The sequence below is a fragment of the Drosophila bipectinata genome, chromosome 2L (assembly GCF_030179905.1).
Source record: "Drosophila bipectinata strain 14024-0381.07 chromosome 2L, DbipHiC1v2, whole genome shotgun sequence".
In the NCBI taxonomy this organism is placed as follows: domain Eukaryota; kingdom Metazoa; phylum Arthropoda; class Insecta; order Diptera; family Drosophilidae; genus Drosophila; species Drosophila bipectinata.
In genome coordinates, this window is record NC_091736.1 from 11,188,512 (window position 1) to 11,215,521 (window position 27,010).

Genomic DNA, 27,010 nt, shown 5'->3' on the forward strand with positions numbered 1-27,010 from the left:
AAAAGATTTCTGAGTCGATTTCGCACCACTTTGCATTAAAATCCTGAGACAAAATATTTTTCAGATTTTTTGTCAATTTTTCCTGATGGATCCCCTAAAAATGAGGTTTTCCCCTATAGGGGCCACGGTGATGGCTATATCTTTCCCAATTCTTATCCGATTCTCAAGCGGAGTACCTTAAACGATTTATGGATTGATTCTCCACCATTCTGCATCAAAATCCTGAGACAAAATATTTTTTAGATTTTTTGTCCATTTTTCCTGATGGATCCCCTCAAAATGGGGTTTTCCCCTATAGGGCCCACGGTGATAGGAATATCTTCCCCAATTCTTATCCGATTTTCAAGCGGAGTATCTTAAACGATTTCTGAACCAATTCTCCATCATTCTGCATCAAAATCATAAGACAAAATATTTTTCAGATTTTTTGTCCATTTTTCCTGATGATTGCCTGAAAATCCCCTGATCCCCTGAAAATAGGGTTTTCTCCTAATGGGCCCACATCGATGGCTATATCGTCCCCAATTCTTATCCGATTCTCAAGCGGAGTACCTTAAACGATTTATGGATTGATTCTCCACCATTCTGCATCAAAATCCTGAGACAAAATATTTTTTAGATTTTTTGTTCATTTTTCCTGATGGATCTCCTCAAAATGGGGTTTTCCCCTATAGGGCCCACGGTGATGGCTATATCTTCCCCGATTCTCATCCGATTATCAAGCGGAGTACTTTAAACGATTTTTAGAACTCAACATTATTCTTATAATAAATCTTTTATTAAAAATAAAAATACATTTAAAATTACTCGTAAATTTGTACACATAAATTATAGTATTAAGAGTAGCACAGAAGGCGATTTCAACAATTCTGGTTAAAAAGTTGACCGAAACTTGCTGCCGAACAACAAAATTGGTGATCTGTGTGAAAATGATTGTTGGATGCATGGGAATGGATTGCGCCTCTAGGCGGGGCGTGCCTGAGTGGAAGCACCGGAAAGGTTTCTCCAGCTGGATGTCCTGGCGATGCTGCGATCGGTAAATTGTTAAAAATGTCATCACAGTCATATGGAATTTAAACGAAAAGAACTTCGCCAGGTTGTCAGAGTCACGCGGATGATTCTGTGGAGCTAGTGGTAGTGATCAGCATGTCATCATCGTCTTCCAAAAGGGAATCTTCTGTTGTGGCGGAGGTGGGCAAAGGCGTGGGTATTGGCGTTGTGGCGGGCGTGGCAGGAGTGGTTGCAGGCGGAGCAGCGGCAGTGGCAATCATTTCCATGCCCAGACCGTGGGGTAGGTGAACATTGGGCGGCAGGCCCTCCATCATTTGCTGCTGCATCTGTTGGCGGAGCTGCTGACGTTGGAGCTGCATGGCCAGATAGTTGGCCAGATTGGCAGTCAGCTTGGCCCGATGGTTCTCCACCCGGCGCACATTACGCACCAGCCTGTTGTAGACCAGCGGCTTCACGTCAATGGCCCACAGGAAGTCCAGGTGATTAAAGCGCTCCATGGGCACCAGATACTTGTCAATCACGTTAGGCAGCTCCCTGGCCAGACGATCCACTCCGGTGGTGGACACCAGCAGATCATTCACTGAATAGTAAAGCGCTACTGGTACCTTCACCCGAGATAGGTCGTAGTCCGGTGGAGTCATCCGGTTGTACTCCAGCTGGTTGCGCAGATAGCCCCGGTCAAACTTGCGGAAGTGCCCGGACTTCATTAGCTGGCCAAAGTGTTCCAGTTGCTTGATAGAGGCGCCTGAGGGGGTGTGGCTCAGCATTACAGGTAGCATAGTCTGCGGGATTGGGTGAACATCAAAGAATACATTAGAATGGTTTCAATGGGGACATTTGTGGTGAAATTTTAATGCGAATCACACTTACAGAAGTGGGGATTACTCGAGAAATCTTAAATATTTGAATAAAGAATTAAATAATATGTTTTCTAATGGGTTTTGGCTAATATTTTTGACTCAAAGGATTTTTGATTTTATGCAAGTTTGAAAGCTGTAGAGCTTTTTCCCGTGTGCACAGTATGCAAGCATGTATCCTACACCTGTTCCAAACACAATGTAACAATGCCCCAGCCATGTAACGTGTTCCCAGCATGGCAATATCCATTCACATTATCCGAGGAGCGGAAGGATTGGGATAGAGCTATTGGCTGGGGGCTTAGGTTTGGGGTCGTGTCGGGTCAGAGAGGGAATCGCGCCTAATTTGCATGCATTGTCGCTTGTTGTCGTTGCTTTGGCATCCAGGCCGGGCCAGTTAATTATGCCAATTTTGAACAAGGCTGCGGAGGACAACGAGAAGATACCGCCCACTCTTGGCGGCCATTGACACAATCGACAATGACACGCATTCAATGCCAGAGACCAGGTCAAAAGCCCCAGCCCCAGACCCGCCCTGGGCTGCACATGCATGTTGTTCAAGTAATTTGAGCTGGCCGCACTTTGTAGGCCATAATTTTGAATCTGCGGGTGTTTATCTTGTGGTCGATTATCGGCCAAAGTTTTGCCAGGGCGCTAAGCATATTTAATGCAAACATCGTGGCTGCGCAGGGGATTAGGATAGTGTGTGGTCGACATTAGGCCCAATTCGTCGATAATTGTTCCCCGGAATTAACGTGTGTTTATTTGACTTGCGGCACACATTTATTAGCAAATGTAGGCCCATCTGCAGCTGGTTACAGAGACCCCGAAAATTCCCCTCAAAAATGCAACGTGGCGGAGCCTAAACTCAAACACGAAACTATCCCGACCAACAATCGAGGCAGCTTAATTAAGTGCCAACTTAATGAAGACAATCGGAGGGACAGTCGGCGGACGTGAATTTCGAATCCAAATCGAAGCATTTCTGCTCAGCAAGTCACGCAAAATCGTGGCCCAAACATGCCCGAAATACAATCCAATTCGCATTCCCTACGTCACAGGGAGAAAAGTTTTATGAAAATTCTAGGATTTCAGAAAGAAAAATTTGGAGCTACAAATATAGATTAAAGTTCTACTAGTTCAAAATTAATTTAGTCCTAGGCCTCAAACTTTAAAATAATATTAATGTCTTACTTTTTGGCTCAGTGGGTTTTGCTTACTTTGTTCAACTGTTCGGAGTTGTAGCCTGCTACCAAAAACAGGATATTCGAGCACACGTCCTGCGTCATGGCGTTGTCGTGGCACACAACCTGGCTGTGGTCCACTAGGAATTTTGTGTTGGGCATGAATTCCGTAATGCGCAGCATTCGTGTGGCGGCCTGCAACAAAAACAGCATCAGAACGGCGTGGAAAACACGAAACGGTAAATGGAAAAAGGTAAAATGGAAAATGGAAAATGAATGTGCCCCAAACAAGCCCCAAAACCGCCACTAACCGTCAGAAAGTCGAGGAAGAGCACCAGGGTGCGGAAAAGGGGACTCTTCATGTCGTGGATGTAGGCAATGGGGGCCAGGGCGTGCATCGAGGTGATCTTCTGGGTGTAGGCGGGTTGCTCGGAGCACAGTACCCAGAAGATGGCCGTGCCCTGCGAGTGGCCGATGTAGTGGAGCTGCTCGTAGCCCGTCTTGCTCAGGATGTAGTCGATGTTGGCCGGCAGGTCGTATTTGCCCATCTCGTGGAAGGTAAAGTCCCAGAATTCCTGGTAGTCGCTGTTCAGGCTGGTGTGGTTCTTTGAGTAGCGGTTGCCCCGGGAGTTGCCCATCCACACGTCGTAGCCCAGGTCGGAGAGCATATACCCTGCCGGATTTAAATGAGTTTAGACTTTAAACAAAACTTTTTTCAATTTTCTTTGGAGTTGTTTCACTTACCCAATCCGGACTTGGGACCCATCAGCACCCAGGTGGCCGACGTGTCCAGAATGCCGTGCATTAGTAGTACAGGCTGAGCACCCTTTTTCGGAATGCGATGCATTTCCAGGATGTAGCCATCCTTTGTCACCACCGTGTGGGTCTCCGATGGATATCCATATTTGCGTATTAATTTGGGCTGAGGAAACGCATAAAAAAGCGATGAAATCCAAAAAAGAGAAGATGGATAGAAAGGTGTTAGAAGTGCAAATCATGGCAGTGTGAAATTGAGTTGCCTGTATTCCGCCAGCTCGGGTTCTTTGTTCCTCTTCGTTTTAGCCAACAAACCCCCGCCCCGTTCTAGCCCCCCTTGAATTTGCATAGTTCAGGTGGAAAAGCACCGGGAGTCGCCGCCAGAGCGCTCATCATCATCGAGGCATTCGTCTGGCCTTAACCACAGTCATTTGGAACTAATGAATTTTAATTTGTGGCATCAACAAGTTAATAAAGTTGCCAGCCAAGCTGTTGCGGTCTAGAATAGCTGGATAAATTGCTTGTGCCTGGATAGCCACTGAATAATGCAAGTATTTTCTCGCAAAAAATTCATCTTAGAAGAATTGCCAGGGAATTTTGACGAGCCAACTATTTTTAGTGTCAAGTACGACATAGAACCTTATAGAATTTCTTTATTGACACCGCTGAATTCCAAAATAACTGACAACTACGTAACATGATAATCATTGGGAATGCTTTATTGAACGTAAGGCCCACGCGGTTGCCCCTATAAGTCTCGTCCCATAGTTGAACCCAGTCACGTATCAAGCATACGCACTGTATGACAGCATACTTTTCTTCCTGCTGGCGAATGGATTTATAGGTTTTTCAGGAATCCGTGATACTTTTGATAAGTTGTGGATTATGTAAGCGCATTTGGGTTGTGGGTAGTGGGTGGCCGAAGAAAAAATCGTAATACTCGTAACACAATTGCTGAAATTAAGTTATAAACACGCGATTACTCAAAAATTTGAAAACGACCGCACCGACGAGTGAGTAAACTGCAGAAAGAGTCTCTCCCAGAGAGCTGCCTGGCATTTTAATTAACCTTGGCAGCGAATGGCCAGAAAATAATACAAACACTGCAATTGGCCAACTGACTTGCCGGCTGGTTGGACAACATGAGGAAGTGGTACGCAAAGTAAGCCAACGAAATGTTTTTTCCTGCTCTGTTTCTTTCTTGTTTTGTTTTTTCGGCCGATTTGGCCAAATGTTTAAGCATAAATTTGCTTTATTTTTATTTTGATTTTTATTTTGTTTTTGGCAATTTCCTTGGCTCTACTCTTGCATAATCCTTTTGTTTTCTTGGGTCTGGCCCCAAAAAAGAATGAATGAAAGACACGCACGAACGAGGTGCGAAGAAGCCGCTTAAATCGTCTTGGCCCGGCCCGAAAAAAATTGCAACAGATGCTGAAGCGATGCTACTCGGTGAAGTTTTTGTTTTTCTTCGCATGACACACTTTGCAACACAGCTGGCCAATATTTGCGGAGATCAGAGCCTAGCAGGCGTTGCAAAGATGCAACCAAGTGCTGCTGCTAGGCTGGCGGCGGGATTTTTCCGCCCGTATGTGTTGGCCAATCTCGAAAAAAGATGTTTTGAAATCCCCAGAGTCGACAAATGGTCAGTAATAAAAATTTAGCAATGCTTATCTCGGGGACAAGAAACAATAACTCACCATGTGCGTTGCAAAAAAAAATCCAATAAATTATATAAATATTTTGATACTTTAGCAATGGGACTCCCCACCCATTGACTGAAGTGTTGATCATAATTACGTCGATTTGATTAAATTGATTTGCCACCATTTACAGAACCTGAATGAACTCATTTGCTGAACAAACTGACAAAGCCGTAAAACAAGACAAAAGTCCGTTCAAACAAAGCATTGCACAAATATTGAAATGTTTGTTTTAACGCCAATTTGAATACAATGCACAGCTACAGCAAATAAATCAGGCACACATTGCACACAAACGGGTGGAAAAACTATAATTAAATAAATAAGAGTGGCAAAAATACAACCCAACAAAAAAAAATGCTAAAAAGCAGGAAAGTAAATGTTCGACTGCCCAGATTTCGACCTGGGCCAACGTTAAAGTGAATTGTGGCTGTCTCGATGTGGAGCCATTTTTTTATTTACAATTTTTTTGAACGTCTTTTTGATTGTTTGTTTTCTATATTTTTACTGTTTCACTAACTGAACATTTTGGTTCGTTAGGCCAAAAGCCGCAAAAACCTCATTAGCACCTACAACATAGTCTTGAGACTCGATTATCATAATGCCCATCATGACCCACTAATTTTTGTGTTTGGCTGCCTCCGGTTTGTGTCCATGCTAATTGACAAACTTGTGTATTTATTTCATACAGTGGAGACTATTTAATAGAGTTTTGAATAAAAGACAAGTTTTGTTACGTTTTAGAAAGCTTAAAAGTGTAAAGATTTAAGTTTATTAACACTCCTACTGGTTTAACAGTGACATAAGGAATAATAAACACTTAATACTGTTCATTAGAGGTTAATAAAATAAATGTATTTTAGAGGCTACATCAGTTCTTCTCATTTGTTTTATAAAATAAATATTTAATCAATGTTTATCTTGTTTATTAAATGTTTACTGTACATCCAGTATTGCATGACATTAAGGGTGTGCGTGGTCTTCCATGTTTTGCCAGATTTAAAATTTTTTTTATTTTTATTCCTCTTAAATTCAATGCAAATTTTTAGTGTCAACGTTTTGGCGATGTTGTAGTGGCTTTGTGGCGTGCCTTTGATTCATTTGCATAAAACACTTTTGCTGGTCGAACTTGAGGTGAGCTTGTCAGCGGCTTTACTTCTTCAAAGAGGCACTGGCCACTTTTGAGTCCGACGGATGGATGGATCTCCAATCGGGGCCCCAATCGCTCATTTTGTAACTGACCTTGATATTGACTTCGACTTTTATCACACTCATTATGAAGATTGCCGGTCGAAACGTCTCGATGTCATCGGCGACGACCCCAACCAGTTTTTCCCCCACACCGCACTCGACTGCCATGGCCCCTCGATGACTATACTCTTCGCAGACGGGTCTTCTGCTGCATTTTCTGTGCCACTCCACTCCGCTGACTGACATCGTTTTAATGACATCAAAATCTTAGAGGTTAATAACATTTGAACTCTTCTCTCAAGATGCGGAACAAGTAGAGCAATGACTTTAAATTATGCAAATTAAATGAAAGATATAAAGGCTAATGCTAAACTGAAGAAAACTTAAGGTTCCAAATATGTTGAAGAAGAATTGGCCTCCCTTAGTGGGAGGTGATCACTACAAACGACAGCCATTTGCCAATCTTGGCACGTTGCGCCCAAAAGAAAAGACAATGCGGAAATATTTAAATTCAAATTAAGGCAAAAATGAAACCTTTTTATGCAAAAAGCAAATCCAAGCCAAATGTCGAACTATTTCCTGATTATTGGGAGGCACTGCCTGCGGGCTTTCTTCGCTGACATTTTGTTTAGCTGGAGGAGGCGGAGGTGCTGCTATGAGGTGGGTGATGGCCAGGCGGTGGTTGGCAGGGAGCTGGGGACGTGGAAGGAAGGTGCACAAACTGCTAACCCATATTTCAAAGTCAGTCAAGCGCCACGGACGTGGACAGGTTAGCCTAATTGCACGTTGATTATTGTGTGGCGTTGACAATTTCAATTTGTTATTGTTTGCCGTAAAAGGTGTTCCCTTGCAGACATTTATTTATAAAAAAAAGAGCTATCTAGCCATCTCCCAGCCCCTCGATTATGCAATTTGGCAACGTGCAGAAATTGTGACGAGGCTCGGTGGCTTTATTCCGATTCGACTCTAGTTACATGGCAGACACACGCTCAAAAGCCGAGCCATGACTTTGCATAAGATCCCAGCCAAAAAGGCACTGCGGCGGCCCGTTGACAAAATGCGGCGTTTCTGTTTCCCTTTATTAGTTTCTGGGTCTGCACGTAAATCGCATAAATAACGTTACGTTATCGCAGCTCTGCACATACATTACCACTAAATGTATAAGCTTGTACGCCGGACACTTGCTAATAATCCCCACCGACTCGGGGCTCTGGCTCGGTTTCTTATTGGCTTTGTTCATTTTCGCCCATCTGTTTGTTGACCCCACCCCGAAAACGATTGGGTAATCTTTGGCTTTGTGTGATCAGTGATATTTGGCTGGCAAAATCGTGTGAATCTCTCAAATGACTTCTGCGGCAGTCTCAAATGCAAATTTCCTGGCCTTGGAAACCTTTTTGGGAAGTGGGGGAAACCCAAGGAAAACCTGTAACAATAACAATTGTGTGAACAACCGACGCGTTGGGCGCCCAATGAAAATGCTGATCTAATTGCTGGGCACGTGGTGTAAAATGATGTAAAATGAGCTCAAGGTCAGATCGCCCATCAATTCTAAATGCGATCGAATTCAACGAATTTTATTTTCTGTGTCTGCCATAAAATGCTCATTTCGTGTTCGATACATATTTGTCGAAGGCTACCACGGGCCCATTGTTGTCTTGTACTTGGGCTCGAAAATTATGAACTGGTCGACGACGACTTGAATCGATTTCTCCAAAGTGGAAATCACTGGATTTTAATCTATTAATGAAAGTTCTTGTTCCATTATGACAGTCCATACACTTTCAGTATTGCTATATTTCACACTCGAAATGCAGGCTCGTAAACCTTTTAATTGGCCACAACGCTAGAAATAAATCCATCAGTTACGTGCTCTCTGCTTTGTTATTTCACTCACTAAAGTTAGACATGATTAACGCCATAAAAAGGCTACGAAATTTACTCAAGTTACGACACCAGAGCTCTCTTTCCTACCTTTCCCCCAAACACTTAGACTCTCCACCCAGAAGCAAACAAAGGGAAGTCGGGGTGCATCCATTGCCAACTGCAGTTGATCACGCCAGGTGACCATTACCCTTTCCCGGTGCCCCTTGGCACTTCAAATAAAGCCGTAAACAGTTCTCGAGCTGCACGTGAATTCTACGAGTCAACGAACCCCGAGAACGGGAACTTTCTTTCCACAGTGAGTAGTGAAATGCGTTAATTTTTCTGACACACAAAACCCTGTCAAACGAAAATAAATAACAGAACAGAACCTAACGCGATTATGACCCAAAGAAAAGTTACCAAGAAATGGTAACAATAACAAAATGAAAACCGGTAAGAAAACACAATTTCAAGATAAAGAGGGAACCTAAAATACATGTCGGTCTTAGATATTCCCAGAAAAATGTTTTCAGACACAGTTTAAAAATTGAAATGGTTTATTTAAAGCACGAATTCCGGTAAATATATCCCATTGTAGGGGTATATTATTTCCATTATTCAAGATCACAAGATCATCGATCCCAGAACTCACCGTGATGAGGGAGGCATCTTCGAGGACGTCCGACTTGAGATTACGCCCCACACCGGCCAAGTTGGCATTGCTTGACAGCAAAACCGAATTGAGAAGATTTTTGAAGCTCAAGGACGTATAGCTGAAAGGCGAGAGGAGCGTAAAGGCTCCCGCTCTGCCGCAAACTTCCAAAGTCACGAGGCAGTGCAGCAGCAGGGCCATTAGAAGGCGACCCCGGCCGCTGACGGTGGGACGCATCGCGAATATTCACACCTCACTCCGGCACTCACCGCGACACTCACTCCACACTCACTCTGACTCACGCTCAGTCGGACACACAAAATGGGGCAAATTGGCAAATGCAACTGTGGCCTGCACTTAAGCGTAACGGTTACGTCGTCACCACTATCTTTTGCTCTCTCCCGTGCTTTCGTCACACTAGTCGTCGGTTACGTGTCGGGCTTTTGGCACTCGAATCTAATCGGTGGTATCCTTGGGATCAGTCTGTGGCAAAGGCAGGAAAGGGCAGAGAGCTTGGCACTGATGGCACAGGTGTCACAATGGGCAGCACAGGTGTCTCGAGGCACTCGATCGCTGGGGCGTGTGCGCAGGCGCATGGGAAAAAAAACTCCGATTGGCAACCGTCTGGCTTGAGCTTCGCAGCTCGACTGGCCAAAAGCTAGGGCTAAGTGAGCTCAGCTAGCCGAATTGCCGAGTTGCAGCCGGGATCTTCGGGCCAACTTGTTTGAGCCCGGCGGCTGTGGATTGTGGATGGTAAAGAGTGTTGGATATGAAGTGTTTTTATTATTAAACTTTGGTATTAAAGATATTGAATATTAATGAAATATTTTACACGATTAAGACAATTTAGAAATAGATCTACTCTAATTATTCTAATTATTAATTATGATTATTTATATATTTTAAAATCGCAAGTACCTAATTATTATATAGTAATTAAAATTTTTTAAAATATTTGATTTTAAAATTTTTGTTTGTCATACTATACTTTTATTTTTTTTTACAGTGTAAGCCATTCCGACCTAGCTCAATTCCCCCAGATTAGTCAGCTGATCGAACAAAAATGTTTGACGCCCCCAATGCAACTTAATCCAACCCGCCCCTGCTCCCCGAACACTTGTGCCATCGGATGGCTTGGCGCGTGCCGAGCAAGTTTTTTGCCTAAGTCTTTTGTTTGCTCCAGCTAAAATAAGTTTGGTTGGACGCGGTCGGGCAGTAGGTTCGATTCGTTTAACCGTTAGGCGTTGCACGTTTGGCACGTCTTGAGTCTTACCAACTTGGATCTGTTGCGTGTTTTTGTCTTTTTTTTTCTGGTTGCTGCTCTGGCTGGCGTAGCTGCTGCCAAGGTAATTGCAATTGAAGCCCCCATCCCAGCCCCCGACTGTCGAAATGTTTGGCCTGGCATCGGGTTACGTCTGCATTTGGCCAAATTAAAATGCAGGTGAAATTACACACGATTTTTCTTTGTGCTGCGCCTGGCTGGAGTCGGGAGGAGTTCGGGAGCATAAACACTGGCTCATTGCGCGATTTGTTGTGATTGCCAGCCATTTGTTTGGCCTGGCTTATATTTCGTTCGTTTGCTATCTGCATCTTTGCATTAATCCATATCTGTGGGTTTTGTCATTGCTGGTCTTAAGGCCTTGTCTTAATTTTACTGTTCCCACCAGCTTTTGCAACAATCTCTTCCCGCTTATCTCGGATGTCATGCGGCACCGGTCGGCCTTGGCCAGGCCAATTTGTTGGGACCTCAATGACAACTGCGCACTGAAATTAATCATAAATTCAATAACCATTTTTACATGCATTCTTACCACATCGAAAGGGGGAATAAAAATCGGCGCAGGAAACGACCTTGGAGATCCATCAGGGTTCAGGGCATATCTGGCATATTGCTAAAATATATAATTTTTTTTATAAAAATATAAAATTTTGTAAAACTCAGCCAAAATTACATACTATTGACTTTACCAAGGCAAACATTTGTATGAAAAAGTGCAGCAGAACTGCATTGCCACCGTACTTGGACTTGGAGGAATGTCATGAACACGTGCCACATGCAATCAACTGAGGGGCAGGGCCATCAACTTCTTTTGGCCCGGTGGCCGCTGCCTGTTGGCATTGGTAATCGGTATTTTTGTTGCGATGCTGTGTGTTTTTTTTTATTAACGTGCCCGGATTGTACCGACTGCAATTATTTGCGGCTTATTTTGCGGCCTCGCTGAGATTCTTTCAACATTTAGTGTGTTGGATTTTCGGCCGGCGAAAATTGCCAATACCAACTACAGTCAACGATTGCAGCAAACAAGGCATTTACCAAAATCAACTGCTGCAGCTTAACCCATTAAAGAAGTAATGGGTTGAGTAGAGAGGATTTTTATAAATAAATGTTTATAAAAAATACATAACAAGAGGTGGCTGGTCAAGTTTTTGTCTATAAGCCTTTTGATTTGTAAGTTTGATAAATATAGATAGTTTACTCGTAAATCATTATAATCATAAAAGCAAACACTCCATAATATTTAATTGAAACGATGTCATTAATTGAATGGATTTTTATCATGCCACAGATACATACAATTTTTGGTCATTAAATTCATGTTACACGTTCTCACTTACTTTGTTTAATTGTAGTGCTCTGGGGAAATTACCCAGTGTTTCGTAATGGGTTAATACCGTCAATCTCAAGGTCACAAGGTGCGAGTTATGTTGTAGTTTTTGTAATTTGTATTGCCGCTGCAGTCGAATTGTTGTAATTTTTTGCTTTGCTTTTATCCCGCAGCGTGACACTGAAAATTATTGTTGTGTTAAGACGTACTAGGGAAGGAGGCAATGGAGGCAGGTCAGGAGGGACCAGGAGGTCCAAGCTTTTAGCCATTTTATCCTCAGCTTTTTGTTTGCGGCCCTGACAGGAGTATTTGTGCGAGTTGCGTGTTTGCTTTGCGGTTGACACACTTTCCGGTTGGCCCATCTCATTTCCATATCATCTTACCGCTTACAAGTAAGATTTTTGTTTGTATGCATAATACGATATCAAAAGTGCTTAAGTGTCACACTTGACATTGCTTCGGGTTGGGTTTAACTACACGGGATACCCTTAATTATGGTGCTAACACTTTAACGGCCCATTAAACAAGCCCCATTGCCCCAACCCCAGGGATTCGAATTTTTGGTTAAGGGGAAATGATCGTTCTAAGGCCAAAAGGCTTTAAGCTATTTAAGACTTTATGTATCTCAGTTTAAGATTTATATAAAACAATGAATACGATGAAATATGTCTGGCAAATCATACAATTCAGGAAGCTTAAATGTCATAATAAGCCAATTACATTAGTTTTATTGTGCAAACCAAGTCTTTAGGCAACTTTGGTTGAGCCACACAATAGCATAATAGCAATATGGTAAATCCAAGCCACGCTATCCCAAAATCGTTGTGGGAACCGAAACACCCACTCACCCACTCTGTGAAAGGTTACTCCTTAGGCAATGCAAAACCGCTACTTAATTGTGGCGCCTGCCGCACGCCCACGCCAACAGCATCCATCGCAGCAGCTAACAGCAAATTTGGCCAAAACAACTATAATCAGGACGGTGGCGGCAACAAGTCCCAATTGGCGGGGCGTTTCCATCACCCAGGCAACTGGAGGTCCGCGTAACATGGTAGTTTTTGGGGTATTTTATTAGCGGTTTTCAGTCGCTTCTCGGCGACGGCGATTATGTAAAATGATTTCTAAGACTCAGAAACTTGGCAAATTCAGGAGCTAGCGCTATTACTGTCATCAATATTTGGTAACAAATTCCAATCGGTTGGCATTCCAATTTCAGGTTGATTGCACTTAAGCATTTGCAGTTGCAGATATCCACTCGGGTCGCTTCTCTCCGCAAAACTAGCCTGTTATTATATAACCTTCCAGCCAGGCCAGGCCAGGCCAAGCCAGGCAGCCGGCAAAGCTGGCAGCCTCTCTTTCTCTTTTTCCATCTCCTCGCGATTCCAACCGCACACATTTTTCCAAAACCAAGAAAAGTCTGCTAATGGCGACATCAAAAGCCGTTTGAAATTTACACTACCACTGGAAAAGTTGCACAAATTTTTTGGGATTTTAAACAAGACTTTTTTAATTATAGAAAACATGTTTTAATGGAGATATTTCAGGGGAAGATTTCAAAACATTTGTATACAGTGGAGGTCCAGAATCTCAAAGCTCTTGACGAGATTTTTTTACAGATAAGGATTTTTATAAACTAAGATCTAGTATATATTATGTTTAATCCTTTTATATAAAATTTAAAAGAGCATTTTAAGATTCTCCTCTTAACTTTTAATTGTTGTTTCATTTTCGTATTTGGCTTTGATGGCAAAAATGTAGGCAGCAACAAGACATGAGACATGAGGCACGAGTCAGAGCCCCAGCGGTGTTGTTTGTTTGCTTTTCCATCCAGCAACAATAATAACAACAACAGGTGGGCCAGCCACAGCAGCAACAACCACACAAACGCCTCGCCAGATTTGTCACTTGCTGATAACAACAACGAAACGACAATGTTGGTAAATGTGTCATGGTACCAGGCAACGGGGCAACCGGGCAACAGGCTCTGTTCCTGTTTACATTTCTTGCAATATTTTGTGAGCGAAAATGCCAAAACAAAAACAATTTCCCATAGAGCTGGTTTTTGCTGCTGCCCCTGCTGCAAGTGTTTGCTTTTTGTTTTGTTATTTTGGCTAGTGGTGCTGGAGCCACGATTCGTTCGATTGACACATATCCCATCCCAAAATGTTTTTGCTGCTGCCTGACCAATCTCCAGCGGATTTGTTTATTAATGCTGATGTCTGTGATGTCGCGAATTGCAAATTCTAATCAACGTCTTGTTCAATTTGTTTGCATTTGATGCAGATGACGAGGCGGAAAGGTACACATCAACAGTGGATGTGCAATACAAACACCAAAGTTGATTTATTTTCCAGTTACTAATAGGGGGTCTTTGGGTATTTTCATTAATAAGCAGAGCAAAAGGTCGTCAAGCTAGTTCTTTATGGCCCAGCTTAGTCCTCACCTCCCTCATAAACTCACTTGCCTTTTTTATGAGACACAAAAGTGCGCGAAACACGTAACAATTAAAAACATTAAAAGCATTTTATATAATTCCGCAGAGACAGCAAAACAATAAGCACTTCACACGCTTTGAACCTTTAGCGCTGATCCCCAACACACCCTTTAGGAAATCTGAGTCTAGTTTTGACATAACATCGGCCGACGTCATAATAAGTGCTATAAACCCCAACAACAAAAAAACTGAGATATAAAAAAATGTTTATTAGGTTTTGACAAGTAAACGATCACATAACAAGCAGTCAAAATATTAAAAAATTAAAGATCGTAATTTGGCCATTTCACACTGAATAAGAGTTGTTGTAAGCGAAATACTTTTATTTTATTCTTCTGGTTATTAGTGAAAGTACATTTTTCAATTAACTTTTAGATATTTTTGATGCATTCATTTAAGACTACCTCTGTGTGAATTTTGCAACTCTACGTTTTGCCAAAATTATGTTAATTGCACAGATGCAGGTTGCATTTGGCCTGTGGACCCGTGTAGCTCTGTATCTTTGTATCTTTGCGTTGTATCTGGGGGCCATGCGAATGCAAATTAGTCGCCAGAGCCAAGAGTTTGCCCTGGAGAATGTGTTTTGGTTTCGGTTTTGGTTTTGGTTTTGCCACGCATAAATTTCCTTATGCCTGAGCGATTTAAGCGACCATTTTCCAGCAGGCCCAGGGTACGGGGGAACCCCACTCGTCCTCCCCACGTCGCAGGAAATGGCGAATGTCTGTGCTGAAATATGTTGAAAGGATATTTTATTGAGCGAAAGCAAGTGGACAGGGAGTCAGTTTGTTCAGCCACACAGTTGCATAATTAATTTGTTTACACAGTTGTCCACAAACCCAAAGCAATTTCCCAGAGTGGGAGTTCGGCTAATAAAAATATTTAAAGGGAAAAATAATATTGGTAGCTTGAAGGCTTCAATTATTTCCCTCCCAAAAATATCTGTTGTTTTTGCCAAAAAGCTTAAATTAAATTTAACTGAAAGCTATTTATTTAACAATTTTCCGGCAATTGTAAAAAATAACTTAAAAATTAAGTGAATTTCAACGCATCTGAGAGCTTCAGGATGAATTTAAATGATATATGCGAATTGTATATGTGAACAATGGCAATATCATTATGTATATCATCGATAAAATGTCCATTTCCTTCCAATATTTATTTATATTTCGAAACATTTGCTCTGCCACTGTGAGCCATATATGGGCTCACAGTTTATTTTGCTGCTTATATGCACATTTCCGCACTGCAATCGGGTAAAATGCGACGGCGTCAAATGTTTTACAGCCAGATAAGAAGTTTAATTTATGCGAAAACATGTTTGAAGCTTCTGCCGTCTGCCGGCGGCTGCCAGACTTCGAAACGGGTATAAATATAGTTGATATCCATAGCCAGGATGTGTCGGGCCTTGACCACGCCCACGCCCCCGCCATTGACCTTGTACAGCGTCAAACTTCAAGCCCAAACAAAACACACATACACAGAAAAAATTGGCTATAAATTTTTCCAAAGTCTCTTTTCCGTTTTTGTGGTTGTCAGTGAGTGTGTGTGTTTTTTGCTGTTACTGCGGCTATTTATTTATTTAGCGCCATGTTTTGTCTAGACTCTCGCTGACTGACATTGTGGTCGTACACACTCTCTTCTGCTGTCTGATATTTGTCAAGCGATAACTCCTTTTTATGGCCACCCATTGTCTGCAGCCAGAGCCGGCTCCTGTGGCAGCATCATCAGATTTTATGCCATTTCCGGCTGGCGGCAGCGGCAGCGGCAACAGCATCGGCAACCAAAAACCATTGGCCAGAAGAGCGTGCCTCTGCATAAGCAGGCGGGCAATTAAAAGCAAGATTCCAGACATTTTAGCCTAGGGGTGTGAGTGGTGCGGTGGGTGCATGGCATCATTAATTAAGCCCGGAAGCGTTGATAGTTCCACCAGTCTCCATCTCCAAATCTGCAACTGCACAAGTGGGTAGCATTATGCCAGCCTGAAAGTATGCAACAATTTGTTGGATTTGTCTTTAAAGCTTTAAGAAATATTAAATATAATATCCTTTCTTATATAACATTAAAATCTCCCATGTTTTTTTGGTTTTCAGAAATTTATTTCATTTACTTTTAGAAAACATATAAAAAGATAGGGAGATAGATCAAAAATAAACCGCAAAAAAAACACTGAACAGCAAACAGCTTTGATAGGGGCATGGCGTTGGCGTGGCCTGGCCCAGGGATATGCCCCCCCATAGCACCATCCGCGCTTGGCTCCACTCTGCTCGTCTTCCCGCTCGTGGCTGCCCTCTGTTCCATTGCATCCGTAAGCTTTAAAGTATCTTCCCCTTACCGGCCAAAGGGCCACGAGTCAATTTAGAATCACCGTTCTTGCGGGTCTTCGATGCAAATTTCGTCGGTGCAACCGCCCGTCCTCGTGCTGCTTCACCGACTTCAGATGGTTCAGCGGTACGTTGCATGCATCGCAGTAGAAGGCGGTGTTCTGCTCGTTAAAAGGGCGTGGCGGAAGGTAACACAGATTCGGCACCGAGATGGTAGTGGCCTTAAGAGCAGGCGTAACTGATGTCTTAGACAGGGAGGTGGGGGTCTGATTGATGAAAACTGGAACTTCGTGCGAGCTAAAGGGTGCCAGTGTCCCGTTGGCATTTACGCGATACATGTGGCTGCCATTGAATGAGGTAACTCCACCAGAAACGGCACCTCCGCCACCAGCACCTCCATAGACATTTCCAATTCCGCCCATGATCAGGGTACCGCCTCCACCATTCGCGTAGTGCGAGTACACCATCCGCTGGTGACGTGTCCCGGACATGTGCAATGCCATCTGGGTCTCCGAGGTGATGCTCACGTCACAGAGTTCGCACATCAGCCCCTTGGCATCGGTGCGCACCCACCGCCCCTCCAGGTCGTAGTACCCACCGCCGTTGGGCTTTGTCTGGTTCTGGGCTACCAGGCGGTGGCGCTTTCCGAAAAAATGCTGCTGGGCGTGCATCATGGACGTCAACTTTAGGTCACACAGGTCGCAGTAGAAGTCTGCAGGGCGGGTGGTGTTCAGATAGTGCAACACCTCATCCCTTGCACTGCCGGTAACACTTGTGCTCCGGCATCCGCCTACCGGTCCAATGCCAGAGGTCATGCCCAGTTCATCTCCAACGCCACCGTTTGGCCCCACGCCTATGCCTGATATTTTCGCCTGGGCGACGCACTGGCGCACTAGCCAGGAGCTGACCCGCCGGTCGTGGGCCCGCGATGAGTAGTGATCCACTGCGTTGCGTACGGTCCGCATAGACGTGCGGCATAGGCTGCAATAGTTCCAGCGAAACAGGGTCCGCAGCTCGATTGGGTAGCGGCCGCTGGGCTCTGTCGAGGTTGCTGCTGGATCTAAAAAAGAAAGAAAGGCGAGAGAAACTATTAATATCAAGTTTGGGATTTTCGACAACAATTAAAAAGAAAGTCAACCTCTAACATACATATATAGTCTAAAGATTATAAGACCGCAAAAGCACATTCCCCCGAGCTCCGTTTTGTTTCGAATTCCGTATCGTATCGTATCGTCCTTTAAAAGAATAGCTTTTAAAATATATATTGGCCCCATAAAGGCAACTCCAGGTGAAAGTAAAATCAGAAAAGGGGGAACTATGTTTTGACCTGGCCTTTTTATTTTAAGATTCTGGTTTTATGTTCAATTTTGAGGCAGTTGGGACTCCCAACTCACCTGTTTCACTGGCCAGGCGTGATTTTTCCGAGGAATCTCCAGATCCCTCGAAATTCATGGCGGTGGAGTTTTGAATATGGCCTTGACATTGGACCGGGAGGGGAACCATCGTCTGGTAGGAGCCTGTTTCCTGCGTCTGTCCCAACTGGGTGTTATGACTGCGCAACCACATAACCTTGTCCTGATCTGAGTAAGCTGATATTTGTTCCCCGGTTATGAAGCCGTTCTTAATGATTGCGCCACCTGTGTGCTCCTCGCTCACATAGCCGGAGCCCCTATGGCCGTTGATGCTGTTCAGAGGTAGTTTGGGGAGCCCGGCGGGCGTTATTGGAAATGGGGCAAAGCCGTTGATCGGGGTCTGTAGGACCTCGTTCTTTACGTACTCTCCGTTGGTGTCCAAGCAGAGTTCGGCGATCATGCGGTCTTTCATCGTCGCCGCCGCAGTCTGCCGCAATCCGTTGATGGGCCGCGGCCTACGAACAGAACCAATATTGTTGCTGTTGTTTTCCGGGGGCGGCATCAGTGCACGAGTGGTGTTTCCCGGTGGAGTGATCTGAAAACTGTTGTTTTCCGGGGGCGGCATCAGTGCACGAGTGGTGTTTCCGGGTGGAGGGATCTGAACTCTGGGACGATTGGAACCCTCCTGTAGCCATATCTCGGAGTAGTACAGCGGACTGCGTTGCTGCTGGAAGAGGGTGGCCATGAAGTGTGCTCGTATCGGATCCGTTGCCTCTGCGGACACGGCTGCTTCGCAAAAGGTGGAGATATTCTCGGCGGCGGGTGAATCGTTCCTCCCGCTAACCACATGCATCGAGTTCTGTCTAAACACCATGGGGGCCAAGAAGCTTGAGTCAGAGCTGGTGATGCTGGTGGTGCTGCTGCTGTTACTTGGCGGAGACCAGCATTCGATGGCAGTCGCCGCATCCGGCACCGAATTGCCATGCATGGGGCAAGGTGGGCGCTTAGAGGCCTTGATGGATCCGGCATGAGCAACTATCGGAAGATGTTCGTCCGATTGTCCTCCCTCTAAGGAGTTATCAGCGGGCCAACTAGCGGGCATTATGTTCACCTGGTAGAGGTAGATTTCTGCATCGTCAGTGCGGCGGAGCTCCACCAGGACAGGAATATGGCCGGTTGGACATCGAGGCTGGGGCTGCGGCAGAGCAGCTGCCACCCGGACAAGGTTTCGGGCGCACTGCATCACGATCTGCTCATGGACTACAGGTAAATGGCGCAAAGGCCGCGGCTTGTATTTGCGCGTCCACATGGCTCGGTATCACCGGGTCTGGTTCAGCTCTTTGGAACTCTAGCTGACAGCTGGCTGGTTTATAATTTGTTGTTGTCTGGGACTCGTATTGGCCTGGTCCTTTTGGTCAGCGCATCTGGCTTGCGATTTGCGTTCTATTCGTCTTCAGTTTTTTTTTAAATTTCCAATATGCGTTTATACTCTGGTATTTTTTTGCTTCTTTAGCTCGTCGCTTTACATAGAAAATAGAGAACTCGGGTCGTTGATTGCGAAGGGGTGTCCATACACTTGAGGCCGCGCGAAATTCCTCGACCGCTTCTTACTTATTTGTGCTACTATTCTAATACGAAATGTTGGCAAAACATTTGAATTTGTTGGGAATTGGTGTTTAAAATGTGTGAAAGGTTTCTCCACCAGTCGCAAAACTACATAACAAAACTCGATGCCTGACGGGCCTACTTCGGGGATTACAATTTCAAAGCAGACCATGTTTTAATATTTTTCCGAGGGACGCAATTGTTTTTGAATATAAATTAAGGTCTTGGCGGTCTTTAGTGTTGATAAATAGATAGTTTTTTAATAGTTGTGCTTCATTCAAATGGGAGTCAACAAATTATCTCTTATAACACTAAGTTTGTTTTTAATTTACCGATTTCTTTAAAATAATATGGTCTTTTAATAAAATTTGAGTTTTGTCAGAAGTCCTTTTATGGCCTCGTTTCTAAGAAAAGCTTCGCTTTATTTTTGTTCCAAACCATCTGTTGTATTAATACTTCAAGGACACGACCCTGTTCAATGCGTGGGATTAGGATTCAGGAGCTGAATCCAGAATGTCAGCCCCAAGGGTCCTTTTGACGCACACGAAAATACCGAGAAATGGCATGGCAGGGCTTTAAATATTCTCGCAAAACTTTTCGCCTGTGAAACAAAAGCCGGCAAATCAACCGATGCCGACTCGAATGTACCTACATATGTGTCTGCCTGGGGACATTAGAATAATGTTTAGCGCGTGATTTGGCTGGCGTATCCTTGGCATCAATTGTCAGTGCTTAGCCGGAGGGCGAGTTTATCGAGCGGCAGGGGCAGGCAGGAGCAGTCGCACCTGTGGGGAAGCTTTGGGAGCAGGTTGACAACGAACGGCCCTGCCAACATCAATAACACTAATGGGAAAAGGATAAAGATAAGCATTAAATAACACACGTACAACGGGTTTTCTTTTGGGGCTTAAAGAGGGGCATCCGTTTCCGTTCAAATGGAAGCCTACCATATGGGAAACAGTGTTGGGACTAAAAAAGGCCTCTTATGGAAAAACTATATAGTTGAAACAAAGATGAGTTGAGAGAATATTATAATCTTAATAAAAATGTATTTTACTTTTAAGAAATTAATAATTTCTATTATGATTACTTGATTTTCAAATCTTTTTTGTTAATTTTTGTTTCTAATTTAGCTGTAAAATGGCTGATATGTCAGTACTGATCGGATCCAAGGGGGTTATGCTTGGTGGGGCCTGCTACCCCCGGGGGCGGCGTACGTGGAACTGTTAAGCGACACGTTCCACCACCGCCGAGTATCCCCCTGGCCCCATCCCAGTTTTGTTTGCTGTGCGCATTTTTCACATTTCGCGTTTCCGCTTCCGCTTGCTCGCCATTGTCGTGGCTGCTCCGCCAAAAGAAATGTGTCACACACGTGAGCAATTTAAAGCCACGGTCCCGGCCTTCCTTTGCCTCATTTCGATTGCAAACTTAATTTGAAAACTTGGCCTCGCGGCGTGTAAATATGCGTTCAGGACGTGAAATTTATGGAAGCGCTTGGGGCCTTGGATGGATATGCAAATTCTTTTTTGGGGTACAGCTCGTAAGCATTGATTTCTTTTCTCTTCCTACTGAGTGATGCTGATGGAAAGGGCCCCGAGCCAAAGTAAAGACATACATATATGTATATATATTGGTAGATGAATCCCCAAATGGAAGCATCGTTATCGATGTAACTGTTTTCCACGAAAATATTGCTGGAGGCAGAATTACGGTAGGAATATTCATAAATAATCAGAATCATTTAAACACAGCTATTTTCCCTAAAAAGTATATGAATTTTTGCTTCATAATTCAGTTACTTGTAATTCTCAACCAAAAGCTCAAGAATTTATCTTTAGTTTCCGATTCCTGGCTTTACTAGAACCTTATGAAATGAATACAATTGAATCAATTGATTTTCAATGTTAGGAATCTATCTAAAATACTCCCAGTCATCATGCACGTGGGCGTTCTGGAGATGACGCAGGACATGTTCGTAGACCAATGGACGCACATCCTTTGAAAGCGTAAAATCGAAGTGAGAGAATCCATCATAGTCCACTTTCCGACTCTCGATCAGATTGGGAAGTTGTAACTTCAGGTGGGCCACATCCGAGTCGGCTCCCAGCCAGTCACCATCTCCATGATGAATAACAACTTTGCTTAGCACCTGGGAGAGATTGTAGGCCGGTGGCTCCCGTGAAGCATAGCGCAGCTTGTTCAATACTTCTCCATGGTCGAAACGGTGGAAGTGCAGGTCATCCTGGAGCTGGGCGTAGTGGTATATCTGTTTGGCTGAGGCTCCTTGGGAGGCATGGGCAGCCACAATTGGAGTTAGGGTCTGTAAGGATACAATAAGCTAAAGATGATCCATACAAGTCAGATATTTCCACCATACCTTGTTAAAGCCCTTCCAGTCAAAGCCGCAGAGAACAAAGTCAAATATACCGCATATGCTACTGCCAACTTCCGATTGGGAACAGATGTGGTTTTTGAATTGTCGGATGAGTCTATTTTTTGCAGAGATCTCATAGCCACCCAAGAGGTTAAGCAACATCTAATAATATATAAATCATTGTTTTAAGTATTCTGGTTACAGATGGATAGCCACTCACCGAAAATTTACCCTTGAACATGCCCAAAAACTTGAGTACCGGACTGCGATTATCCCGCATGTAAACCGTCGGCGAAAGGGCCTGCATGAGCTGAACTTTCGAGGCATATCTGGGATGTTCACTGCACATTACGAAGAATGCAGTTGACCCTTGGGAGTGGCCAATATAGTTAACTTCGGGCACACTGGTCTTCATCTGGATAAAGTCAATGGTGGAGGGCAGATCGTACTTTCCGATCTCGTGGAAGGAGAAGTCCCAGTACTTCCGCGGCGGCAGGCGACCGTCCACGTGCTTTCTGGAGTAGATGTTGCCTCGGGTATTGAGCATCCAAACATCATAGCCCTTCCGGTGGAGAATGTAGGCCAGGCCGTTGGCCGGTCCGAATTGCACCCAGGACGCTGAACTGGACATCACGCCATGGACAAGGAGGACCGCCTTGCCTCCTTTGCGGGGTATGCGATGCAAACAGAGCGTATAACCATCCGGTGTGTTGAAGTAGTGGGTCTCCGAGGGGTAACCGTACTTGGTAATTAGTCCCACCTGTTAGATAATTCGTCGCATATTAAAACACATATAATTATGTAATGTTCAGGAATTAGCATCTTCATTTATTTTCTTTCAAGGTTTTTACAAAAGTCTGGGACACAAAACATATTTAAATTCACTTAATAGTTAGAATGACCTTTTTCTTGATTTGTGATTCCGTTTCCTGCAATTCCAGCCATTGAAACCTTTGATATCATATTGTTAAAATTTATAAAAATTTCGTGATGAGAAATAAGTGAAGATACTCTGTGTCGTTTCTTATGGAATTTGGACCTTTTGGTTTGGGCAATTTTGGTTATTTTTTTTTTTTTATGAAAAATTGTGTTACTTTTTTGTAGTTAATGGATCAGAAAGTCATCCATGCTGGGTGTTGGTAAAAAGTAGTTTAAATTTTTTTAAGGATTTCACATGTGTTTTTACCCACTTACCGTGTTCAATTTAGAATCGGCTGAAATGTCGTCCTGCAAAGTTAACATCGGGCCACGACCTCGCTCTTTTGGTACCAAGGCCTCCCTTTGTTTTTGGTGTTGCGATTGATTTTGGAGTTGTAATTGTTTTGGATTTAAAGATCGATACATGGATAGATCAATTATTTCATCTTGATCATTTAAAGCTTTTTGTGATTGTGCTTGCGATTGAGCTTGTGATCCAGATTGAGCCTCCGATTGAGATTGGGATTGCGACTGTAACTGCTTCTGGTGTAAAGGCATGGGACTATAAATACCCTTAATATCATGTTGCATATTAGACTGTGTTTGGGTCTGGGACTGCGACTGGGACTCTTCCTGGGCTTGTGACTGTGCCTGATACTGCGACTCGGCTTGTAGGTTGGACTGCGTTTGCGATTGGGTTTGTTTCTGATGCTGTAATCCGCCGCCTTGGCTGTTTAACTGTGACTGCGTCTGTCTTTGGTGCTGGAGTGCCAAGTTAGAACCTTGGCTGTTTAACTGTGTCTGCGTCTGTCTTTGTTGCTGGTGCTGGTCTGCCAAGCTGGAACCTTGGCTGTTTATCTGCGTCTGTTCCTGGTGTTGATGGGCCAAGTTAGAGCCGCCACTTGGATTGATAACCACAATGTTCGGCCTTCTCGCTGTTTCTGGATTCAGAATGATTATATTACCTTGGCCATTGCGAATTTTACTATTAGTCTGGGTCTGCGTTTGGATTTGTTTCTGATTCTGTCCTCCGCCTTGGGTATTGATCTGTGTCTGCTCTTGCTTTTGCTGTTGGTTAGACTCAATCGTGTTAGGAAGGATCACATATTTGGTTTTTTCAACATATTTGGGTAAAATAATCTTGCGTACAGGTTGCCTGACAATAACGATGCGTCGTCGTTCTTCCAAAATTCTGTTCTTCAGTTCTTCCAACAGTTTAACCTGCAATTCAGCTCTTGCTTTGGCAAGAGTTTTCTGTAGGGCTAGGGCGGTGGCTTGAGCTCTTACTTCCGTTCGGGATAGTCTGAAGAATCGGTCTATAGCTAGAGATCGTGCCTGCCTAAGAGCTTGTAGCTGAGCAAATGCTTCCGCATAAATATAACCTTGAGATTGGGCCCGAGATTGTGCCAGGGCTTGATGCCTTGCCAGAGCTGCAGCTGCAGCGTCAGCCCTAACCTTTTCCCTAGTTTTTGCCCGATCCAGAGTAGTAACCTTAAGTTCAGCTCTAGCTTGGGCCGACGCATGAGCCTGGGCTTCAGCTTGAGCCTGGATCTTTAGCTTCCTTATATATTGAGCAAAGGCCAGCGCCTTAGCCCATAACACACTCTGTCTGTAAGTTTGTTCCTGTATCTGCACTTGCAGTTCTATTAGATATTGCTCCTGCAATTTTAATTGGGTTTCTTTCTCTAGTTCGGAATGCTGTATAAGATCTCGTATAAATTGGATCTGTTGTTGCGATTGGTACTGGCCTAGGATTTGTCTTAGAATATTTTGTTGTGTCTGTGTCTGTGTCTGCGACTGTGATTGCGATTGCGATTGAGACTGGCTTTGAATTTGATTCAATAAACTGGCTTGAGCCTGAGCTTGTGCTTGAGCTTGGGCTTGAGCCTGAGCTTGGGCTTGGGCTTGTGCTTGAGCCTGGGCTTGTGCTTGGGCTTGAGCTTGTGACTGTGACTGTGATTGAGACTGTGATTGAGATTGAGATTGAGACTGAGACTGAGAAAGCGCTTGAAGATCTTGGAGATATTGCTCCTGGGCTTGTGATTGAGTCTGGCTTTGGATTTGATTAAGAGAATTTTCTTCAGCTTCAGCCTGAGCCAGAGCTTGAGATTGAGATTGAGATTGACTTTGTTGCTGTGCTTGTGACCGCGGTAGAACATCGTAATAAATAGGTTGATCCAGTAGATAATCCTTTTTATTTAACAATTGATTTTGAGATTGTGATTGGGTTTGAGTTTGCGACTGGGATTGATCGTTCAATATTGTATATTGCGGCTCCTTATAATAATCAACTATAATTAATAATTGTAGGTATGTGAGAGGGAAAATGTATTTTATTAAGTGTCCCTGAGACTTTCTTACCTAATTGACTACCTCTAATAAATCCTCCTGGTGTTAATGGTCCAAGTGGTCCAAATCCTGGATTAAATCCTATATCTGGTCCAAGTGGTCTTGGATCTAATACAACACCAGAAACGACTGCACTTAGGAAAACTAGCGCACAAAGCGCCTTGTAGAAATCAGTCAGCATATTGAAACTGAACTTACTACGAAAAGTGAAATCATTTTCTTTTATAGGCTCAAACTTTAATATACGAGAAATTAAAAAACACACGCTTCGAATAAGATTTCACAGAGAATATAATGAGATTAACATTCCAAGGTTGCATCATTAGCGGAAAGGCCAGAAAAGGTTATATGGGATCGGGCAACCTTGAGAAAACCTTTCCATCTATTTCTTCTGTTTGTCCTTTTTATATTCAGGATTTCAGGACTGTGGTTGTAAGGATGAGCATCCTAGGGCAATTGATCAATCATTTATTTCGAATTAAAAAGCTAGCCTCCAATGATCAATATTATATAATAATATTCTATATGCCACGTTGGTCACTAAACTGAATGTTATATTCCACAGATATTCAGTTATATAAATTGATGCTAAACTGTTACAATTTGTAACCATATATCCCCTATAACCGTATTTTTACTATAATATTTAAACATATTATATTATTTAGCCATGCCATAGTTACATATTACTCCTCAAAGATCATGAGATTGTAAAATATGATCCCATTAGTTGTATAAACCAAACTTGAAACCAAAGATTTAATGAGCCACAAACTTGCAGGATTTTCTTTCAAGAAAAATAAAATATTTATTTAAATTGAATTTAATTTATTGAATAGATTTTTATAAAAACTTTACAGAATAGTTTTTAGATTCGACCAAAGACCCTTATTCGAGCCTTATTTTGCGCAGGAGTTGACAACACTGTCGTAAACCAATGGTCGGATATCCTTTGAGAGGGTGAAGTCAAAGTGGGTAAAGGCCGCAAAAGGCACCTTTCTGGTCTCAATGACGTTGGGCAGCAGCTGCTGCAGCCTCTATCCTCCTGGCATTAATGGTCCAAGTGGTCGAGCTAATGGTCTAAATCCTGTATCTGGTCTAATTGGTATTGGTCGAAATCCTGCTGGAAAAAATGGGACAACACCAGAAACGACTGAACTTAGGAAAACTAGCGCACAAAGCGCCTTGTAGAAATCAGTCAGCATATTGAAACTGAACTTACTACGAAAAGTGAAATCATTTTCTTTTATAGGCTCAAACTTTAATATACGAGAAATTAAAAAACACACGCTTCGAATAAGATTTCAAAGAGAATATAATGAGATTAACATTCCAAGGTTGCATCATTAGCGGAGAGGCCAGAAAAGGTTATATGGGATCGGGCAACCTTGAGAAAACCTTTCCATCTATTTCTTCTGTTTGTCCTTTTTATATTCAGGATTTTAGGACTGTGGCTATAAAGATGAGCATCCTAGGGCAATAGATCAATCATTTATTTTGAATTTAAAAGCTAGCCCCCAATGATCAATATTATATAATAATATTCTATATGCCACGTTGGTCACTAAACTGAATGTTATATGCCACAGATATTCAGTTATATAAATTGATGCTAAACTGTTACAATTTGTAACCATATATCCCCTATAACCGTATTTTTACTATAATATTTAAACATATTATATTATTTAGCCATGCCATAGTTACATATTACTTCTCAAAGATCATGAGATTGTAATATATGAACCCATTAGTTGTATAAACTAAACTAGAAACC

At 43.2% G+C, this 27,010-nt stretch overlaps 3 protein-coding genes across 4 annotated transcripts; all 3 read right to left on the minus strand.

Moving 5' to 3' along the window:
* Window positions 1-822: 822 nt before the first annotated feature.
* LOC108126943 (lipase 3) lies at window positions 823-9,865 on the minus strand. Its single transcript, XM_017243733.3, has 5 exons — window positions 9,215-9,865; window positions 3,797-3,974; window positions 3,364-3,725; window positions 3,089-3,247; window positions 823-1,793 (listed from the first exon to the last, which is right to left on the minus strand). Exons 1-5 carry the CDS (start codon window positions 9,449-9,451, stop codon window positions 1,107-1,109), a joined length of 1,623 nt encoding a protein of 540 aa, XP_017099222.2. The 5' UTR covers window positions 9,452-9,865; the 3' UTR covers window positions 823-1,106.
* A 6,552-nt stretch (window positions 9,866-16,417) lies between these two features.
* dbf (doublefault) lies at window positions 16,418-19,748 on the minus strand. The gene is made up of 2 exons (XM_017243864.3): window positions 18,030-19,748; window positions 16,418-17,695 (listed from the first exon to the last, which is right to left on the minus strand). Exons 1-2 carry the CDS (start codon window positions 19,294-19,296, stop codon window positions 16,665-16,667), a joined length of 2,298 nt encoding a protein of 765 aa, XP_017099353.2. The 5' UTR covers window positions 19,297-19,748; the 3' UTR covers window positions 16,418-16,664.
* A 1,741-nt stretch (window positions 19,749-21,489) lies between these two features.
* Window positions 21,490-25,434, minus strand: LOC108126988 (accessory gland protein Acp36DE). Of its 2 annotated transcripts, XM_017243791.3 has the most exons (5): window positions 25,246-25,434; window positions 23,161-25,175; window positions 22,187-22,726; window positions 21,970-22,128; window positions 21,490-21,912 (listed from the first exon to the last, which is right to left on the minus strand). In XM_017243791.3, exons 1-5 carry the CDS (start codon window positions 25,412-25,414, stop codon window positions 21,505-21,507), a joined length of 3,291 nt encoding a protein of 1,096 aa, XP_017099280.2. In that variant the 5' UTR covers window positions 25,415-25,434; the 3' UTR covers window positions 21,490-21,504. The 2 variants fall into 2 exon arrangements, with proteins under 2 accessions (XP_017099280.2, XP_017099281.2); XM_017243792.3 differs by lacking the exons at window positions 21,490-21,912; window positions 21,970-22,128; window positions 22,187-22,726 and adding an exon at window positions 23,007-23,095 and having other exon boundaries at window positions 25,246-25,431.
* Between the last annotated feature and the right edge of the window lie 1,576 nt (window positions 25,435-27,010).

Bases quoted from the DNA above. Each gene is read 5' to 3' on its own strand.
- LOC108126943 (XM_017243733.3), bottom strand. From the start codon at position 9,451: ATGCGTCCCACCGTCAGCGGCCGGGGTCGCCTTCTAATGGCCCTGCTG. The intron at 3,248-3,363 runs GTTAGTGGCGGT...TTTTTGTTGCAG, and splicing joins TCTTCCTCGACTTTCTGACG to GCCGCCACACGAATGCTGCG. The intron at 1,794-3,088 runs GTAAGCAAAACC...CCAATCCCGCAG, and splicing joins ACTCCGAACAGTTGAACAAA to ACTATGCTACCTGTAATGCT.
- dbf (XM_017243864.3), bottom strand. From the start codon at position 19,296: ATGTGGACGCGCAAATACAAGCCGCGGCCTTTGCGCCATTTACCTGTA. The intron at 17,696-18,029 runs GTGAGTTGGGAG...TTTCTTTTTTAG, and splicing joins ACGCCTGGCCAGTGAAACAG to ATCCAGCAGCAACCTCGACA.
- LOC108126988 (XM_017243791.3), bottom strand. From the start codon at position 25,414: ATGCTGACTGATTTCTACAAGGCGCTTTGTGCGCTAGTTTTCCTAAGT. The intron at 22,727-23,160 runs GTAAGTGGGTAA...ATTATCTAACAG, and splicing joins CCGATTCTAAATTGAACACG to GTGGGACTAATTACCAAGTA. The intron at 21,913-21,969 runs GTATGGTGGAAA...GTATCCTTACAG, and splicing joins ACTGGAAGGGCTTTAACAAG to ACCCTAACTCCAATTGTGGC.